This window comes from Folsomia candida, unplaced genomic scaffold (assembly GCF_002217175.1).
Source record: "Folsomia candida strain VU population unplaced genomic scaffold, ASM221717v1 Fcan01_Sc009, whole genome shotgun sequence".
NCBI lineage: Eukaryota > Metazoa > Arthropoda > Collembola > Entomobryomorpha > Isotomidae > Folsomia > Folsomia candida.
Window position 1 is genome coordinate 4,855,347 of NW_019091201.1, and position 21,383 is coordinate 4,876,729.

At 40.0% G+C, this 21,383-nt stretch overlaps 3 protein-coding genes and 1 long non-coding RNA gene across 5 annotated transcripts; 2 read left to right on the top strand and 2 right to left on the bottom strand.

Moving 5' to 3' along the window:
• Positions 1 to 2,891: 2,891 nt before the first annotated feature.
• On the bottom strand, positions 2,892 to 5,645 carry LOC110853757. Of its 2 annotated transcripts, XR_002548255.2 has the most exons (7): positions 5,357 to 5,645; positions 4,994 to 5,194; positions 4,799 to 4,930; positions 4,649 to 4,734; positions 4,222 to 4,578; positions 3,281 to 3,810; positions 2,892 to 3,013 (listed from the first exon to the last, which is right to left on the bottom strand). XR_002548255.2 is itself a non-coding variant. In XM_022102077.2 (6 exons), the coding sequence occupies exons 1-6, from the start codon at positions 5,370 to 5,372 to the stop codon at positions 3,547 to 3,549; spliced, it is 1,056 nt and encodes a 351-aa protein (XP_021957769.1). In that variant the 5' UTR covers positions 5,373 to 5,645; the 3' UTR covers positions 2,892 to 3,546. The 2 variants fall into 2 exon arrangements, 1 of the variants encoding a protein (XP_021957769.1); XM_022102077.2 differs by having other exon boundaries at positions 2,892 to 3,810.
• Positions 5,646 to 6,543: 898 nt separating this feature from the next.
• Positions 6,544 to 7,120, top strand: LOC110853760. The gene is made up of 3 exons (XR_002548257.2): positions 6,544 to 6,772; positions 6,890 to 6,947; positions 7,056 to 7,120. It is a non-coding gene; the product is annotated as an uncharacterized LOC110853760 (long non-coding RNA).
• Positions 7,121 to 9,535: 2,415 nt separating this feature from the next.
• Positions 9,536 to 18,300, top strand: LOC110853758 (helicase ARIP4). The gene is made up of 11 exons (XM_022102078.2): positions 9,536 to 9,860; positions 10,060 to 11,641; positions 11,723 to 11,839; positions 12,214 to 13,008; positions 13,241 to 13,421; positions 13,868 to 14,672; positions 14,746 to 14,823; positions 14,901 to 14,998; positions 15,071 to 15,225; positions 15,292 to 15,713; positions 16,108 to 18,300. Exons 2-11 carry the CDS (start codon positions 10,070 to 10,072, stop codon positions 17,450 to 17,452), a joined length of 5,568 nt encoding a protein of 1,855 aa, XP_021957770.1. The 5' UTR covers positions 9,536 to 9,860; positions 10,060 to 10,069; the 3' UTR covers positions 17,453 to 18,300.
• Positions 18,126 to 21,369, bottom strand: LOC110853759 (arginine kinase Lit v 2.0101). Its single transcript, XM_022102079.2, has 6 exons — positions 20,759 to 21,369; positions 20,485 to 20,689; positions 20,224 to 20,286; positions 19,938 to 20,143; positions 19,052 to 19,475; positions 18,126 to 18,632 (listed from the first exon to the last, which is right to left on the bottom strand). Exons 1-6 carry the CDS (start codon positions 20,827 to 20,829, stop codon positions 18,483 to 18,485), a joined length of 1,119 nt encoding a protein of 372 aa, XP_021957771.1. The 5' UTR covers positions 20,830 to 21,369; the 3' UTR covers positions 18,126 to 18,482.
• Positions 21,370 to 21,383: the final 14 nt, after the last annotated feature.

The following is a 21,383-nucleotide window of genomic DNA, read 5'->3' on the forward strand; positions in this document are numbered from 1 at the left end:
GTATCTGAATGACCCAATTTCGTTTCTTGTGGGTTTGCTACATACATTTCTTGCCGTGCAAAGCAAAGAAATGCAAGGTGCAAGAAACTGGGAGAAAGTGCAAGAAATATGAGCGAGTGTGCATGCTTATTTGCTAATTACGAATTTATTAGTTCGATAGACTAGACATTTTAAGTCGGAAACTGAGATGCTTTTTCAGAATTTTCCATAATTTAGAAAATTGAGGAATTTCCGCGTCGATTTTCTAGTTTTTGCAATGTCTTAATTCTAAAATTATTAGCATATAGTTCCGAGAAATTATGAATGTTAAAAAATATTTCAAAATTCACCTCATTTTCTGCCTATATATCTTCCATAAATTAATTGCGGGTTTGCTACATTTCTTGGACTGCAGGGCAAGAAACGCAAGAAATGCGAGGTGCAAGAAACTGAGAGAAAGTGCAAGAAATGAGCGCCGTATACAGTATTTACAGCGGCGGGGCGTAATTTCCCGCGCCTTGCATTTCTCCCAGGTCAAAATATTCACCTGCAAGAAACCACTTTCTCCCCGTTATTTTTTGCACGTGGTTACTTTCACCCGAAACCCTGCCGGTCCGGTTACAATTTCATGACATGACTTTCTCCAAAATTTCCATGAAATGAAATATCGCACCCTTTACACCCCTCGGTCAGTCTGTATCGGACCCGTACCCATGTACGTAATATCTGGTTACGTACTAATGCATAATCCAACACAACTCTTTCATTCATATCACGCCACGCCACGTTTACACGGAAAAGTGAAACTTTAAGCACCACTTTTAAGCAGCACAGAGAGAGATTATGTCATCTTCACATCAAGATTCCATTTTCTCCACGTTTTTTAGCCCGAGTCAAGCCTTATGTACCCGTAATTGTGGTTGTCCGTGTGTCTATCTATGGATTACACTCGTAAAACTCATCCCATCAACTTGAAATTTTGGATGCACGTAGAACATGCAAAATTAGGGGGAAAGTTGGAAGATGGGCTTATGTACCCGTCGTGATTTTCTGTCTGTCTGTGCATGCGTCTCTCTATAACGCTCGTAAAACTTATCCAATCTCCTTGAGATTTTGAACACACGTGGAGATTGCAAAATTATGAATCAAGTTGGACGATGGACTTATGTACTCGTCATGATTGTCTGTCTGTCTGTCCATCTGTCTGTACATGCAAAATTACGAATCATATTGGAAGATGCACAAAATGTGTGAAAAAATGAAAAAGTTGTCCTAGTCATATAATAGCCACCTAAATTATTACTAACCCCCTGACTCGGGCTAAACAAGCCTACACTCTGTCCTTTTGTCTCCCACTTTAGATACCTTTTTCTATCCATTCTGCTCGAAACGAGGAGAAAGAAGTGACCTCAAACGGTCCAAATGTAGTTCACACTTTGGCTTTCTCTCGCTACAAATGTGGTGTGAGATGCATGTGTCAAACGGGCAAACTTTTTCCACTCTGTTGCCAATTCTCTGGTACGATTATCGTAATTCACTCCAACACTTCCAGAGCAGTCATCACGCTGTGGATGGTATGGGGAAAGGACGCTTTGTTTTCGGGTGGACGTCATTGGACGCCGAAAAGGAGCGAAGCTATTGGAACAAGTGTATAATCTGATCTGATGGGAATTTATGGCAATTAACGATTTCACTTTCCAAACTTGATCTGATTTATGGGATGATTCAATTAATTTGGAAGAGAGGATTTCTTTTCCACTCGTGTGACGAGGGAAAAGTGGGTGCCGTTTATATATAGTTGGTGCCGTTTATGGGACGATATGTACGTACGTATGTACATTAGTGGTCAGAATGGTACTTATGACCATGGTCAAGCAGGACATTATGTGTGTGACCTTATTTCAACTTGTGCCATACGCACATAATAAGACCAATGTTATAATGAAATGGTCAGGGAATTTGGGAATATCATGTGAAAAATGTCCTGCAATAATTTTCATGGTCAAAATTCCGGGCACTCAAAAATAAATTTTTGACAAAAATGTCAGAAAATTATTTCCATACCCAAAATATATGTAATTATTTATTTTACACATATTAATGTATTTGCATACAACTCTAATAACGATACGGGGAGAAAGTGAGACACGGTGGTCGTCAGTTACATGGAAAAATTTCTCTTTAAGCTTTGTACAAAATGGCAATTTCAGGCCAATATTATAGTAAATGGTCAAAAGGAATTTGTACCATGTCAAAAACGCTGTCCATTAATTTTCAAAATTTCTAGCATTCAAAAATTGTATTTGTATGACCAAAATTCCAGAAATTTATTTTCATTCCAAATTCTATTTTTACAAAGTTATTGCAGATTTGCAATACGCTAGCAGCGATTGACGATGCAGGGAGAAAGTGAGACACGATCAATTACAATATAAATACGACAAACTTTCTCTTTAACCAAATTTGTGTACAAAACAACTACTAAAAATGGTATGAAGATATATTAAATTAAGTTTGTTAAATATTTATGTATGTCTTATTCAAGTGTAAACAAGGGCAATAACAATAATAAAATCCTTGATTTATCACAGTCGGGCGAAATAAACGCCACAAATTATGCTAATGTGGTGGTGAAACAACACATTTTTACCCATCCAGCGTGAAATTGAATGTCGTTTTGGTGGAGAGAAAGTCTTACAACGGGAGGAAAAAAGGGTGTGATTCTTTTGACTGGAGATAATCGGAACTGGATAATAAAATAAAATCTGTTCTTTATCGTGTCAGAGTTTTTGTTTGGTTGGTTTGAGAGAGAAAAAAAGAAAACAGGAAAAGTTGAATGGGATTTTTATGATAATTTGCAGAACAAATGGCAAATCTTGTCGGCAAGTTTGAAATGAAATGTGGGACATGGATTACATTTACTCTGTTTATTTTCTACGAAATCTTGCTGCATGCATTACATTACTGACAGGAAGGATTTCTTAGTAAATTACAGCGTGATTCATGTATCTGAATAAAATTGAGAGTTTTTTTACTAGGTGGAAAATAAAGCTAGTAAATTATAGGCAGTTAGGAAACTTAGATTTTTAAAATTTCCGTAAAGTAACTCTTCCCATTTCTTGAGTTTGTTCAAAATTTCCGGAGCCGAAATCACTCCTCAGCGTCTTCTCAACATTTTTCATATTGTTTCGGGAAATTTTGACCTAACTCAAGAAATATGGGGAGTTAGGGAAATTTCAAAAATGGAGTTTTCCTAACTGCCGTGTATATACGATCGATATTTGTCTAATTTCATATTTACAGCAAGAAATTGTCGAGCATTATATAAAATTCGGTATTTTCACACTTTTAAAAAATTGTTAACTTAAAACAACGTGCGGGTCACATTCATTATACAGAAAAAAGTACATTATACAAAATAAAAACTTAAAGTGCAGGCGATAAAATCCGAGCCGGTCATTTACCTCTTAATTACGAAACTAAACACCGAGTTATGAAGGGTTTGCATTCAGAATAATTAAATCGTAATACATTAAAAAGTCAATATTCCCTAAAACACTTAATTTCCTACTGCACCGCTGAATCTTCTGGCACGAGGGAGACTTGTCCATCATTTAGGGCAACGAAACGATATCTTTCTCCGTTTTCACCCATCACGATGACCTGATTCATTTCGTCGATCGATGTGCATAAGACTAATTCGCTTGAAGCTATTTCAATCTTGCCATCGATGTGGGTATCATTATTAGATTGTATTAGGTCGGATAAGTCTAAAACGTTGTTGTTGATGGAGTTTGAATCTGATACGATGACCGATTGGTCTACAGATATCTGTGAATAAATAAAGCAATCAAATTAATTCATGTAAATAAATTGTATAAATTAGTCAGTTAATGTAGGACTCGATGACTAATCGTCAAAATCAGCACATTTTTTATAATCTCTCCGCCCTGGAAATTTATCTTAAAATTCTGGACGACAAATTTGTAGGACAGGGAGTTGTCAATTTTTTAAAAATATACACTCTAGATTTTGACACTTTCTGAAGGAGGAGATCTCAAGGTTAAGAAGCCTTCAGAAAAATTGGAACTCGTCGAAACTGGCTCAAAAAACTCATCGCCATTCCATTAATCAACTCACTGACTACAAATTTGTCGTCCAGAAATTTAAAATAAGTTCCCAGAGGCGTAAAATCATTAAAAATGTGCTGATTTTGACAATATGTAAGTTTAAATTATATACCTCATTGGAATATTGCGGTATGTGGGTCAGTTCAATTTTCATTGGAACTTGGTCTTCTCCTGAGATCAGAACGTGCCTAACGAGGTCGGATTGTGGTAGTGGTGGGGACGCCATGGCTTTTATCGGACTCCGACTTCTACTCCTACTTCTGGTCGAGTAAGAGGGAGGAGGTGCCATGATAAGTGTTTCGGGAGCAATTGTCACCACTGTTTCGGTGGGTGTGGATTCTTCAATAAAGGAAATATGAACTTCATTTCCAAATTTTGGGGTATTATGATTGGGCAGACCAAATATTGGCATTGGTAAAGGCGTCTTGCGTTTGGGCGTCCGTTTAACGTAACTCTTTCGAACGTCGCCCTAAAATTGGGGGTAAATTCTTCTTCAAAATCTATGAAAATATTATGCATTAAGCAAATCTACCACATACCGGATTCCTTTTGGGAAATAAATTAAGTTTTGCAGCAGGTGATACGTCAATCACTAAACCAGGGACATCTTTGGTATTTGAAGTTCCTTAATTGATGTCATCAAATTAGTTATATTTACATATTGACCAAAATAACGGGTCTTATCTTACTCAAATCATCATTTAACGGTTCCATTGATTTCCGCTCGTCATCTTCTGCCGCTTTACTTTTCATTTCTCTTCTAACAGCGTCAAATTGTCGCTCCACCAATTTTTGTAACGGTCTACCAGCAATTTTCCTCCCTGAAGTACAACAAATCACATTAAAAATATGCCACAAATTAAGACAATCTTTTTCATAATTACCCGGATGTACAAAGTAGTTATCCAAATGTTCAAATAGATGATTACGCATTGCCTTCTTCGTCCTCGGGGCTAACTTCCTTGTCCCCACGATATCCGAAGTATCGGACAATTGTTCCTTAAAGACTTGCGGTTGTATCGTTTTTATCGCGTCTCGTATCGTCCGTTGTGTCCTTCTCCCACTTCCACCACCACCACCACCAGCTGCAAACAATAACAAACAATAGTTAATCAAAATAAATAAACAATGTCTTCGATAACACTTTATCCTCCTCCCCTTAATCAACAATCTTATCACGCCTAACCTTAACAAACTTGAGACTCATGCAAAAACAACTTGAGACAATGACAACAACAACAACTTACCATTTCCGCTGCTCATTTTAACGAGTTAATTGCCAATTTAGAAAGTCAAACTACTGGGATTTTGCAAAAGTTGCTATATTATTTTCGCGTGGGTGTGGACTTTCTTCTTATCGAGACGACGATAATCACCCGAGGTGAGGTGAGACTTTGGACAACTTGCGACTCCCAAATCTTCTTGGATAAAGGTCGAAATTGTATTTTGACAAGTGCAGAAATAATTTTAGAATTGTCAGCATCATCTGATCCGCTGCGACCGAACTAATCGGATAGACGTCTATAGGTGTAGATATAGGGTAGATATACAGTCTGATTCAAACGAACCCGCGGCCAGGGTCGCACTTTACCCCGGTTACCATCCTCCTCATTACATAACTTCTTGCTTTCACGAACAATGAAACGGTCACACGGACAAATTTAGCAACAACTCCGATCTCCCGATAAAACTTGGACTTGATTAGTCACGTAGCCAATTTCTTAGAATGTTGCACAATCTCTCACCGTTTTTTGCAAAAAATATCGCGAATTTACAATTTTTGCCAAGTTTCATGTACTTTTCAAGTTTTATCATGTAATTGAACTTCTCTGCCCTGCAATATTTATTTTAATGAATGATTTGCTTTTATTCATTGTTAATTGTTACTGGATAATTACGACGTTTTCAATAATATTGTTCATCAATCAAATAACCTTAATGTCACACTTTTTCACCCCCACAACAATATTTTTCATTACAAATTCTTCTATGTTATCCAAAAGTTTACCAATACAGATGATAATGATCTTGTTCTTGTTATATGCCAATTTTTTTATTGTTTTCATTTCTCTCGCCAAGAAATTTTCATTACCAAATAAACATCAAAGTCAGTCAGTAGTCAAACCGCTTATCATTTTTTGTTAGTTTGGTTCCTTATGGGATTTGAAGAGAGGAGAGGAAGTCGATTTTATAATAAAACGTGAGTGATGTGATGTGATGATGATGACGGGAAATAATCAGTGGCCGCGGAAGCTGTGGGGACATTTCCATTTGTAGAATAGGGGGAGGAATGGGGACATCGAACAACCGTGGGGACATTGTCCCCCCCACGCTTCCGCGGCCACTGAGCATAATATGGATGGATGTGTGGCTTATGTAAGCCGCTGTATAAAGAATTGGTCGTGTTGCATAACATAACCCTTCCATCACTAAAGTAGTGGGACTGGCTTCCCACACACCATTCGTCTCTCTCTCTCTATCCTGCTTGCTCTCTCTCTCTCACAAAGTCAGTTGTTTCGAGAGAGAGGATCAGTTTTTTGTTAAATTTTATGTTTCCCATTAATTTCGAAAAAGAGGAGGACGAAATTTGGGAGGGTACGGTTCGTAAAGTTAAGTAATAGGGAAGGAGGAGAAAAAATAAGATAAGAGTTGAGTTTGAGTAGGTAAGTTTGGAAATTTTTGGTGACTGGTAACTGTAAATTTGGATTTTTGTTTCGTGTAAATTGAAGATTTTTAAAGAGAGATATGAGTTTAATTAAGTTTTTTGTTCTGACTTGCAGTAGATAGGTTGTTATCTGTCAAAGAATCCGGATTGGATTTGCGATTGGAAGTTTTAAGGTGATTTTTTTATGCGTATAATTTACATTGTAAATTGAGGTTTTTAATGAAGGGAGACGAAATTTGATGAGATTTGTCAGTTTAATTAAGTTTTCTGCCTTGCTTTAGGTTATCAGTCAAAGAAAAAGACCGGATTGCGACTGTACTCTATTTCACAGTTTTTTAAACAGCAACAAATATAAATATTGGATAAAAAGGTATATCTAAACTTGATTTCTGTGAATTATTATTTACTTACGGCTCACTAAAATGTATACACAAGGGATATTTACACTTATACAATTTATTATTCCCCCAGCTGCAAGCAATTTGGACAATGCTCACCCTTCTCGGTTCAACTCGGACTTTTTGGACACTATCTCAAGTGGAAAGGGTGTGTGGACAATTGCAACAATTGAAACTTAACCAAACCACCAGTAGCAGCAGTGGCATTCTACAATCTCGAGACTTTAGCAACGCTAACAGGGCCGCCATAACGAGAACGAATCGTCTCCAGTACCTCCTCTCTTATCCGACCGTTATCGTCAACCCGGACGGATCCACGTTCACGGTCAGACATTCAACGCCCAGGAAGATTATCAAGGTACAAAAATTATTGGTCTGTCCTCGTTTTAAAATATTATAAAGTCTTAAAATTTGGGAACAATTAACGGGTTTTTTAGTATGTCAAACTTCCGCTACTTAATTATTTATAAATCCATTAGTAAAATTTGCATCATTTCATTTCACCGAATTTCACGCATGGGATGGGCGTGTGCCATAAATTTCCTTCCTGTTTGTTTAGACTTTACATGTCGACCAACTTGTTCGCTCCTCGTGTAATGGAAATTGGACTGGGGATCCATCCATTCAACTTCATAATTGTCTTGCACTCAATAATTCAAACGTATCGAATTCTTCTTCTCTCTTATTTTGTGAGTATAGCAGTGGCCGCGGACAGGACAGAGGGACAATGTCCCCACGGTTGTTCCATCATCTCCCCATCCTATATAAACCTGGCCCTCCCCCCATCCTACGATGTTAATGTCCCCACAGCTTCCGCGGCCACTGATAGTGTGTACATAAGTATTTACTCGTCATGAATTGAATGACATGACCGAAACCCAATGTTCTCCCCCATGTAATACATACAACTTAACATTCAATTCAAGCAACATATATATTCCATTATTTTGATTAATTCAAAATTTGAAAAAACTTTTCAGAACTTTTTACTTTTTTTCTCCCCAGAAATTCAATCATCTCCTCCGAGATTGTCATGAAAAGCAGCTTACCTGGATTTTCTCCTCCCCCGTTCAAAATTGCATTATCTCTGTAAACAGAAACAAACTCGTATTTCATGTCATTGTCATGAAGCAGCTCTTTCCATGAAATTGTTTCATGAGTTTAGGTTTGTTTGCCGAATTTACTGAAATACGGTCTTCTCTCTCTCGTGTTGTTTGTAGAATTTGATTAGACGGTTTTGTTATGTAAAAGTGGTGTTTGCTTACATAAGTATGTACGTACATTACATGGGTTAGTTACGTAGGTAAAGGTACGAAAAAAATGAACAAACACTGATCCAATCCATCCATCCATCCATGTAAAGTGGGGAACAACTAAATAACTAAAACATATATAATACCAACCAGCATCATTATTATCATTTATACATTGTTATGTTACGTTACGTAGGTAGGATGTCTCTCTGCTCTTATGTATGCATGCATACTATTTATCAATTGAGTCACGAGCTCTAAATAGTTTGGTCGTGGTATGGTTACTTAGTTAGTTATTCAATGAATTTGACGAATTCGCGAAAATCTATATAACTAATCCGCGTACTCAACCCATATGCATGTGTACGTTATCAGTGGCCGTGGGGACAGCTGGGGACATTAACATTGTAGGATGGGGGGAGGGAGGGGTTTATATAAGATGGGGAGATGATGCGGACATCGAACAACCGTGGGGACATTGTCCCTTTGCTTCCGCGGCCACTGTTCATACCTTATCAGCGCATACCTCGCGTGGTCTGGTGTTTATATCAATGGGTAGGTCATGGTAATTGATGATGGCTTGGGTTGCCTGTATCAGGTGATGATAACGTAAAATCACTTAATGTACTAACAATTAGTACTAGTAAATTTGCATGTTTAGTATCAAATACATGTGTAGAAGAGGAAGTTAAAAAAATTTAAAAACTTGTTGTCTTTCATTGTTCTACTTTTCCGTATTTTAGTTTCCGTCAAGGACGTGTCCTTAGCAAAATCAATACTAAAAATTGAATGCTGAATTGATACCCATGTCAAATTTCGACATAATTGTACACTTGAGAAGTTTACTTGGTTGTCGACTTGATTGGTTACGTTTACTATGTCGATGGTCATATGTCAAACAATTTCAACAGTATAGATTTTCCTCTACGAAATATTGGTCAGCCTCCTCTTTCCCTCTCTATCTCTTTACCCATCTCAACCCCATTATTACTTTACTTATTTATTTATGTATTGATTCCATTTCATTTCATTGTTCTCTCCTTATATAATTTCAGCTTCCGGTGGATGTCTCTCTACTCTCTGAAGCCGCCCGGAACGCAAGATTGGAACGAAGAAAGTTGAAAACCAAGGTGAAACTGGATGAAGAGTTTCTCGAAGAAGACGGCTTCGATGCCAAGAAATACTTAAAGTTTGTCAAGAAATGAACTAAAAAAAAGTCCAATCAAGAAGTAGTCAGAAATAGTTTGTTACATAAATAATTTACTTGTCAATAATTATTCAGTGAATATTCAGATTATTCTTAATTAGTCATCATCAACAAGAAAATGTGTCCTCGTCGTAGTATATAATTGTTTTCGTAGTAGTGGCGATAAAATGAATCAGTAATTGGAAAACCCAAGTTCTGCACACACAGAGTCAGTCTCAATCTAACTAGGTACGTGTGTCTCCACTCTTTTTTGTACTTATTGATTTGCTTATACACAATAAATTATGTAATATTTACTACCCTGCACTTTGATTTCTCTTAAAAAAATATGCACTTTTCTTGCTGGCTTTGGTTTTTGTTTCGTTCTTTTTTAAAAAAATAAGCTATGCAGTTTAATTATTTAAAAGAGTCGACTAATTTTTTGTAGGCTAAACAAAATGGAGGAAAAGTTACAACAACTTGACGTAGACCTGGAAGTAGAACCTCCTCCTGTGAAAAGGTCAAAGTTGGATAAGCTCGATAACACGTCGGGGCAAAAACTTTCCAATTCTTTAGAAGAAAAAAGAGATGACGACGCGCTAGAAAAAAATGGGAGCGACAGAACCAATAAAAAAGTCGCAGCTTCACCTGATGCAAATGGGAATCAAGTTGAAACCGATAAATGTGTTCTGGAAGACAAAACTGACGACGAGCCCCCCGCTTCTTCTCCCCCCGATAACGATAAGAGTCCTACTTCTAACACCGAGCTTAGCAAATCATCCACCCCTTCAAAAAGTCCCACAAAGAAGAAAAAGAAACGCAAGAAATTGAAACCATCATCGACCACCCCATCCCCGGTGAAGGTGAAGGACTCGAAAAAAACTGCAAAATCTAAAGCCGCCGCCGTACAAAAAGCTGAAGCTCAAGCAGCCGCACAAAAGAAGGCTGCAAATCTTCGCAAGAATATTAAGGACATTTTCAAAACGGAAAATCTAGGCGAAGAAACCTTAGCGGCTCAACGGGAAGAAGCGGAACGAAGGGAACGAATGATTCTCAAGTTGCAGCAGTTAAAATTACTGCAAGCTCAAACCCTTGCAGCTAACGCGGCGGCATCGTCGTCGTCATCATCGTCAATGAACGTCCCCTCTCCAACACCTTTGATAAGTAGTGCCCCTTTGATAAGTACGAGTGACTTTGCCCCTGCTGTTATTAAATGTGAAGACGACGTAGTCAGTGGTCCTCCACCTCTTCCCATTGGTGACGAACACGGCGTCGTAATCGACGCCACTTATCTTTCCCCACCACCCTCCGAACTTTTCGTGTCGAGTGAACTTCCCCAAGAGGAAATTGTTCTGTCTTCAGACGACGAACGGGATGACGACCATGAAATAAAAACTTGTGTTACTAGTAATAATAATAATAATATCGTTCAATATCCTCAACATTCTTCTACCTTATCCGAGTTGAGAAGCCATCTTATCCACCCGACGGAAGGAGTATACGGACAGCAATCCTTCCCATTATTGCCGAGTGGTGACGCTTCTTCTTCCGACTTCCTACTCGATGACCAAAACGTTATATCGATAAGTTCTGGGGACGAAGACGATACTAATAATTGTGATAACCCGGTTACAACAAGTAGTAGTGCGACAAATGGGAATGGATATCATTATTCGCATAATAATAATATTAATCACCACTTTTCCTCTGCCTCCTTATCGTCCCACCATTTGCCGTATTTCCAACATCATCATCAGAGTGAAGTGATAAGCGAGTCGAGTAGTATTAGAAGTGGGGGGAGTAGGGGGAGAGGAGGGCGTGGTGGTGGTGATAATGACAGTGACGATGATTGCGTCGTTCTCAGCCCGACGCCGGAAAGTGAGGACCCGATTGAGAAGGAGGAGAGGAATTTGGACGAATTAAATATTTTGGACAGTGAGGGAAGGGTTTTGGTCAATGTTGGACATCCGGATGAAGATCCAGACATATTTTTGGCACCGCAAGTTTCAAGGATTGTTAAACCGCATCAGGTATTTTAATTTATGAGAAAACTATTTAATTATGAATTATGGTTCGATTACATTTACAAAATGATTACGTTCTGCTCACAGATCGGAGGTATTAGATTTTTATACGATAACGTTGTTGAGTCCGTCGACCGATTCAATACGGCCAGTGGGTTTGGTTGTATCCTGGCGCATTCGATGGGATTGGGAAAAACTTTGCAGGTAAATTAACTCGAGCAAACTAGTGAGGATGGAGGTCTCCCAGCGTGTACTCTGCGATTTTGTGCAAACTTGTGTCAATCCATCATAAATTTAGTTAGTGTGAAATCTATCAAAGACACGATCTCCCAATGGGCACGTTTGGCAAGATATTTCCATCCGAAGAGGAGAAAACTCGCCTTAAAGTTGTTGACATATTTTACACTTTCCAAATCTGCGCATTGTGAACTCATGCCTTTTGAAAATTTCACATTAATTAAATTTGATATTCGATTGTCAACATTAATTTGATCAAAATCAGAGAGCATACGTTGTCAGACGACTTCCATTGTTAGTCGATGTTTTTTGTACTATACATTTTTCTCTTTAAACTTCAGGCCGTCTCTTTCTGCGACGTATTTCTCCGCGCAGCCCGTGCCAAGAGTATATTAATCATCGTCCCTATAAACACGATACAAAACTGGCTCAACGAATTCAACGTTTGGCTCCCAACAAAGAAAACTGTATCCAAAAAGAAGAAAAAGCCAGTAAAGAAGGACCCTGCAACTCCCGCCAACCCTGATAACCTCACCACCACGCCGAAGAACCCACCCAGTCCGGCCTCCCTCACCGACTCCATCAGCGAAACAGTCTCGCTAAACTTGAGCTTTGATTCTACTTTAAATCTATTCGAGAAAACCGAGGAAGATTCCGCCGCACCGGAAAAACAAGAATCAGATCCCGACAACGATGGCGGCGAAGCGAGAGGCGGAGGAGGAGACGCCATACACTTGAGAGAATTTGAAGTTTACGTTCTAAACGAAACCGTAAAAACGTTACAAGCCCGGGAAAAAATTATAAGCGAGTGGTCCACAAAAGGAGGCGTGATGCTCATCGGGTACGAAATGTATAGGATGCTTGCGCTCAAAAAGTTGAAGAAATCTGGGAAGAAACAACCCCCAAACTTCCCATTTTCTGGGGGAGACGAGTATTCCAACGAAGCCGTCAGTCTGAGCAACATTTACTCCTGCCTGGTAGATCCTGGGCCAGATCTGGTCATTTGTGATGAAGGACATCGCATCAAAAATAGTGGGGCTAGTATTTCTCAAGCCCTGAAAGCTATTAGGACACGGCGTCGCGTCGTCCTCACGGGCTACCCGCTGCAGAATAATTTGATGGAGTATTGGTGCATGGTGAGGAGTTAGCAACTATTAGCTTGCGTGGGTTCGATTTCCGTTTTTTTTTTGGAAAACTGGGGATGTTCCCACTGTCCCGAAAAGTCCCATCATCTGTAAAAAACGGAGCTTAAAAAAGTATCGTCCCCTGCTTTCCCGGCAAACGCGTTTCAACGTTTCCACCACAAATCGAGCTCACGATTATTAGCGTCTCTAGAATTGGAATTAATTTATAATAATCTTTTCCCAGGTGGACTTTATCCGACCGAATTACTTGGGCTCAAAAGTGGAATTTTCCAACATGTTTGAACGACCAATTTCCAACGGACAGTGTGTCGATTCCACCCCGGAGGACAGACGATTAATGAGGTTTCGATCCCACGTCCTTCACTCGTTGCTCGAAGGATTCGTTCAACGGCGCTCGCATGCTGGTAAAATTATGGTCTAAATAATTAACGAAGGACTCAATGACTCGTCACCAAAATGCGGTCGAAATTAATACATTTTTAATCATTTCTCGACTCGACTCGACTTGACTGGGAATTTATTTTAAAATTCTGGAAGACGAATTTGTAGTCATTCAAGTGAGTGAGTTGATTGATAGAATGGCGCTGAGTTTTTTTTACGCCAGCTTCGACGAGTTTCAATTTTTCTGAAGGCTTCATAAACTTGAGATCTCCTCCTTCAAAAAGTGTCAAAATCTGGAGTGCATATTTTTGAAAAATTGGCAACGATCTGCTCTACAAATTTGTCGTCCAGAATTTTAAAATAAATTCCCAGAGCCGAGAAATGATTAAAAATGTGCAGATTTTGACGATGAGTCATTCAGTCCTTTGTAAAGTCCAGCGGATTTATTTATTATCCCCCAATTTTACAGTGCTTCACTCCGCCCTCCCCCAAAAGAAGGAGTGGGTCTTCCTCCTCAAAATGACCACCGTGCAATACAACCTGTACAAAGAGTTTATGCAATATCTCAGCGACAATAATACGGACGGACAGTGTGGCGCAAATCCCATCAAGGCTTTTGCCGTCTGCTGTAAAATCTGGAACCATCCCGACGCTTTGTACAACGTTGTACGGAGAAAGCAAAGCATCCTCGACGATCTCGACCTGGACGAGCTGAATAGCGGAACGGGCGGTGGGGGGTCAAACTGGTCGAACAAATCGAGGCGACGAGGAACCAGCAGAAAAAAGAAGGAGAAGGAAGGCTCCCCTCAAATCTCCTATTTTGACGGAAGCGGTTTCGACTTTCGTCGAAGCACGCTCGACTATTCTCCAATGTCTTCAACTTCAAATCGGTCCGGATCCGAGGCCCTCTCGTTGGACTGGGCGCTCCCAATTTTCGAAAATTATGTCCCCGGAATCCTCGAGAATGGAGTCAAGTTTGAAATCCTGTTTGAAATTATACAAGAAACTGTGCACGTTAAGGACAAATTGTTAGTATTTTCTCAAACCCTGCTCTCCCTCGATTTGGTGGAATACTTTCTCCAGCAAAAGTTTAATTGGGCAAAGAACGCTCAATATTATCGACTCGATGGGAGCACGACGGGGCTCGAGAGGGAAAAACTGATCAATAACTTCAACAAGTTGGAAGGAGTGTTTGTCTTCTTGGTGTCGACGAGGGCGGGATCTTTAGGAATTAATCTTACCGGAGCTAACAGGGTTGTCGTGTTGGATGCTTCGTAAGAGTTGCAATTTTTTCAAGATAACTTTGACCTTATCGAATTTAATTTATTGTACGATTTTTTGTTTTAGATGGAATCCGTGCCACGATTGTCAAGCTGTATGCAGAATTTATCGATATGGGCAAACCAAACCGTGTCAAATCTATCGGTAGATACATATATGATCAATAATTAATTAATTAGTGCAATTAAGACATAATTATAAAATCTTTGCTTGCTTTCTAGATTTGTGTCGGATTGCACTCTGGAAAAAAGGATTTACGACCGACAAATCAACAAGCGGGGGATGAGCGACCGTGTCGTTGATGAAATGAATTTTAAACGTATGCATTTTCAACATTCGTGCCCATTTAATAATATGAATAATTAATTAATAATTATGATAATTTTACCAGCCCAATTCAAAAGCAAAGACGTCAGCTCCTTTCTCGTCCTGAAACACGACCATCTCGACAAATTACAGTATATCAAGTGTGACCTCAACCCAGAAAACTATTCGGATCCAATCCTCCAAAATGTGTTGGCTCGACATGGCGACAAATTGACGCAGGTAATACAACAAACTGACAATATCATCCCGGAAGTAGAAATACTAATAAGATTTGTCCATTATTAGGAACCTTTTGAGCATGAATCACTCCTCATCGACCAGAAAAGCCAACGTCTCTCAGCCACCGAAAAACGGCTCGCGCATCGCAACTATCTCACGGAAAAGCGGACGGCAGAGCTTCAAAGCGCGTCTGGTTACTCGTACTCTCGTCCATCATACGCGGCGTACTATCCTCGAGAGACGTCGTCGACAACCTCCTCCCTCCTTGCGTCCAACACGTCGCCTTCCTCATCTCATCGCACCTCTTCTTCTTACCTCACGTCCTCCGCGTCTTTATCTTCAAGCTTCCGTTCTTCGTCACACCCTGTAGTCCAAGAAGACAAATTTGAGCATCACGTCCCAGCCTTGCGAGCAAAGGGGATTTGTGTCCAGAGTATTTTACTGAAGAAGGATTCCTTCCTCGCCGACCCGAGCGGAGGACCGGACATGTAATTAATGATTAACTAATAATGGAGATCTCCCAGCGTATGCGATCAGATTTTGAGAAAATTAGTGACAAATTTAATTAGGATGAAATTTGCGAAAGACAAGATCTCCCAATGGGCACGTTTGGCAAAGATGTTTGTATCCCAAGAGGAGTAAATGCGCAGTAAATTTGGAAAGTGTAGCATTTGTCAACTTTAAGACGCGTTTTCTCCTCTTCGGTTGCAAACATCTCTGCCAAACGTGCCCATTAGGAGGCCGTGTCTTTTGCAAATTTCATTTCAATTAATTTTGTGATCGATTGACACTAGTTTAACCAAATCTTATTGCACACGCTGGGAGATCTCCATTGTCATAATTATCCCATTTACATAAAATTATGCATAAAATTATTTACAGGTATCTCATGGGCGGCGAAAAGATTTACGTTCTTCGCTCAGAAAAAGGAACATATCTCCGAATCAGCAACGGAAAACTGATCGCTGTCCGAAACAACGCATCAAATTCAAGATTTCCCATCCTAACCGTCCCTCCGACGCAAGAGCTGTCCAAAGAACAATTGCAAACCTTAGTCTACTCCTTCCTCAAACTCCCCAACCATCATTCCTACACCAACGACTACATTCACTCTGGTGCATTCTCCTCCTCCTCCACCTCCACTGAACAACCGCTCCCACCCTCCGCCAGTTTCTACACGCATAACAAGCACCACCTTCAAGTGACCAATACCCGCAGCAATTCTGGCGGAGATGTCACCATGTGGCCGTCGTCATCGGCCTCATTAAATCCCCAATCTCCACAATCACCTCTAGTCGGGCTACCTTCGTCGTCAAAGCTAAACAGCGATTTTACAAAATCCTCGTCATCTTCAAGTTTAAACGCGCTTTTAGACGCGGCCACCATCAACGGAGGAGGAGGACCAATGAGTGGACTAAATTTCACCTCTAATCTCGAAAAGTTATCCTATCTCGCCAGATTTTCCGGCCTTTCTACCCAACACAAGGAACAAGAATCTTCTTCTTCTCGACGAAATCGTCTGCTGATGGACGACAATTCCAACTCGAATTCCAGCTTTCCACCCGGATTCCTATTCCCTCCGTGTCCTACACAAATCTTCTCCCGGACGGGGACACCCCCCTCCACATTTGCATCGGACGTTGAAGTCATCCCCATTTCAAAGAAGAGGAATCGCCCCGGCGGTGGTGGTGTGTCGCCGAGTATTTCCTCCTCCGCGACGTCAGCCTCGTCCAATTCACAATCCGCTTTTCCCTACAGTCACGCCGTCTCTATTTCCACCACGTCCGCGTCTCGTCCACCCACCATCGAGGCGGAACGACACCCTTCAAAATCCAGTGATGCCAATCCCAATTTTTACGAGGATTTTACCATCACGGTAAAATCCCCGAACAAACTTAAACATAACAACAGCAGTTCTTCATCATCTGCAATCAGCACAAATTTCACGTCCCGACCCGGCCCCCACTTCAACTTTGATCGAGGCGAATACATCGCGCATCATGATAACGTATCGGAGGGAATAGGATCGTCCCCTCCGAACAGTGCGTTCCACCACGTGACCACCACGACGACGAGGAGTGACAACGGGGTGCACGACTTTTCCAGCACGTTATTAAACCAGTATTACAACAACGGTTTAGTTCAACATAACACGAAAAGTAATGGAAGCAGTTCTTCTTCCTCGTCAAAGAATGAGTTTCCATTTCATCAAAATCAAGGCGTATGATATTGGAGGAGGGGTCAACAAACACGTTAAAAATCTGGTAGAGTCAGATATATACTCGGTACTGGTATTGATTTGGTAATAACTTGTGACCGGATTGGTAGTAGTTTGTTTCAGAATGGGGAATTTTTCATTACGACAACATTACTAAACGGTAATGCCCGTTTTTACCAGTACCGATAAAGTCATGCATATGTATGTACTCCGATCAGTAATGATTTAATACCAGTTTTCTAAGAGTGCAACAACAACGCTGCTGCTGCTGTCGTCGTCTTCAGCGAATACAAACGTTAGAAATGTTCAAATAATAATAATGTGTCGTTTTTGCACCTTGTTGTTTGTTGAATGATGATATTACATACATAATTATTAAGTATTCAATTCATCTTTTTCCTGTGTCAAAAAGTATGTATCCCTAAAAAACGAAATGTACCTTTTCAGAAATATTTTAAGTTGAAAGTCAAGAAAGCATGAAAGATCGATGAGTCTACCTTAATTAATTAATTACTGCCTCCAATCGTGGCTATGATTTTGAGTACAAAATATCAGACAGAAACTACATATATTTAAGACAAGTTTTTAACTGGTAGTAGAATAATTACATTTTAATTAGTGGTATAATAATAGTTAATCATTTACATAATTGTTGTTGTTTGTGTGGGTGGTATTTGGTGTGATGCATATGTACGTTACATAATTAATTAGTTAATTATCCTATTTATTATTAAGTTCGTTCATGCTACAAACGACACCACGTTATTATTCAAAACTCATCCTCCAGTATTGTATTGTTGACTTTACCGACCGAATGTCATGATGATTATCCTAATAAAGAAGTATGTTTCTATTTACGTGAAAATTTACGAGGTCGACTTTATTTTAATTATTAAGTTAGCGTTGAATAAAGGACATTTTTTAACGCAGTTTTATTTTGCTCTTAAGCTTCCAAGATTTAAATTTCCAATTTTGCACATCGAATTTTGTGTTTGAAGAACCGGTTTGAAATCATGTTGAGAAAGAAGTTTAATTAGTATTACATGCTTTTTTCAATCTTAATAAGCTCGAGAATCCCGTCCTGCATCTCCTTCACGGCCTGACCCTCGGTCAAACCCAATCGTCGCTTGTTCGAAATGTCGTAAACGCCTCCGATGCTTTCGGTATGCTCACCGCTCGTGCCACGAACCTGGTTCATGGATAAGTCAAATTAAAGAAAATTGTATCTCCGAAATTTGACGTAGGACTTATCACCAAAATTGTTGAAATCAGCACATTTTAAAATAAGCATTTCTCCCCTCTGGGAATTTGTTTTAAAATTCTGGACGACAAATTTGTAGTCAGTGAGTTGATTAATGGAATGGCGTTGAATTTTTTAAGCAAGTTTCGAGGAGTTCCAATTTTTCTGAAGGCTTCTTAAACTTGACATCTCCTCCTTCAAAAAGTGTTAAACTCTGGAGTGTATATTTTTTTTTAATTGGGAACTCCCTCTACAAATTTGTCGGTCAGAATTTTAAAGTAAATTCCCATAGGCAAGAAATGATTAAAAATGTTCTGACTTTGGCGATAAGTCTACATTAAGCTTATCAAAGATAACGCCTCACTAACTTGAAGATTATACTTTGCCGCGGTCGCATCCAGTTTGGCCTTATCCGCTGCCAGCTTGGGCAACTTGATGTGGACCGAGGCTCGAATCGTGGTGCCCAAATTGGTCGGACAGAAGGTCAGATATCCGAACCGATCGTTGCGAGAGAAGCGCATCTTCTTCTCGATCTCCGTCACACCGGCGACCATTCGCGAATACACGCCCCCCAAATCACCCCCCTGCTCCATGGAAATGATGCGAAGGTGATCCTCCTCGTTGACCCAGACGAGGAAGGACTTCGCATCGTTGTGGTAAATTCCTCTCCCAATGGGCCAAAAGCGACACGCATTCGCCGCCTGGAGGAAACGATCGCCTTCTTTGAAGAGAAAGTGGTCATCAATGAGTTGCTGTTGGGTTTCCTTGGTCATTCCGAGGAGAGGGTAGTACCTGCAAATTTTTACCGGTGGGAAATTAATTACAACAGGGGATAGGCAAACTACTGTATTTTTGAACTCTGTTCTTCCCAGGGTTTGGATTTGTGGGGCTGTTACACCCACAAAAAGACGAAGATCTACGTGGGGAAAACAGTAGTCAGTCGAAAATACAGGTTTTGTGAAGAAATTAACTTTTTATCTTTGTCAAAATACATTATTTTCACGACTTTTTTAAAATTTAGTGTTTTGACCTCGATAAAAAGTTAGTTTCTTCACAAAACCTGTATTTTCGTACGACTTTTGCATTCTCCACGTAGATTTTCGTCTTTTTGTGGATGCAACACCTCCGGAAATCCCAACCTTGGGTAGAACCCAGCTCAAAATACTCCATTTTAACAACATATTTTGCCTACCCCAGTAATTAATTAAGGTACATAATTAAATATCCCATTAAACTATTTAATTCGAAACCTACGTTCCAGCCAAGACTCCGCTCAGTCCGGTCAAACAGCTCGAAACTTTGGCTTCCATTTCTTTGTACTGCGGCTCCGTGAGACAAGGGTTGAATGGATATCCTTCCAGTGATCGACCACACCGGACTCGAGTCGAAATCACAAACTGACCGTCTGGGTCGACGTTGACGAAGGAGCTCAGGTCTCCAAAGTCTTTTGCGGGATGATGCTAATTATAATTAAACTTGTTTCAGAGCGTTCTCTCTCACCACAATTATTAATTAGTTGATTTAAATTTAATTTAATCACATCGTTTTTCCCAAATCCTCCATGATAGTCGTCGATAATGGGGTCAAAGAGATCGGCAAAGATCTGAAAATACATGAAATACATAACAATTTGTAAATTTATAAGCAATAATTAAAATGTAACGATTATATGGTATCAGAAGCGTGTGGACAGAGGGACAATGTCCCCATCATCTCCCCATGTTATATAAACCCCTCCCTCCCCCATCCTACAAGATTAATGTCCCCACATGTCCCCACGGCTTCCGCTAATTATAAATACCGTGTAGCTGTCCGCATCTGGCGCATAAACGCCAACGCCACTATCCAAATTTTCCACGCCTGACTGGATAACGTCCATGAGAGACGCGCCCAATGGGGTCTTCCACATTTTGAGCTTGTCGAAAACATCTTGAGTCAAATATTTCTTCAAAAGCGAGTGACATTCCTCGTCCGACGCCTGCTGCAACTTGGCGTATGCCGCTTCCCTGAAGTAATTTTAATAAGTTTCATTTTTGAAATCTGAAATTGAACCCATAATTTTTCGAAAAACTCACAATCTCTCCAAAGTTTCAGGGTCAACTTTCTTCTTGCGCCCGATACACCCAGCAGCTCCACAGCATGGCATGATGATTCTTTTTTTAAAGAAAGACGAAAGTCCGACGTACAAATACAATCTGGTGGAAATGGGGACGTTTCCGAGAAGCAAAAAAGTGTGAGACGACGGGTTGGTGAAAATTTTGTCGAGAGAGAGAGAGGTCCTCTTAGATTTGCACTGGCTTCGTCGTCGTCGCCGTAGTTGTTACCGGGACAACGGCGCTTGAATTTTCACGTTTCCTGAAATTCCATTTGGATCATCTTTGTCGGTAGAAGATAAGACCAGTAAAATTAGTGCAGTAACGGCATCTTGCTAGTATCAGTGTCTACCTGTGTGTCTTATGCTAAAGGTACTCATAAGGTGTAACTTGTCAATGTCGTCATTTCTTATTCCAAAGATTCATGAATTTATGCAAATTTATACAAATGTTCCCAATCAACAAGGACGAATGGAATTATTTTATATTTTTAATGACAGATCAATTTATATAAAAAAAACTTTAAGAAAGAGGCCGAATGGTAATAATCTTGGCCGGCCTGAATCAAGTGGAGGTTTTCTCACCCCACCAACACCTGATTTTTCCT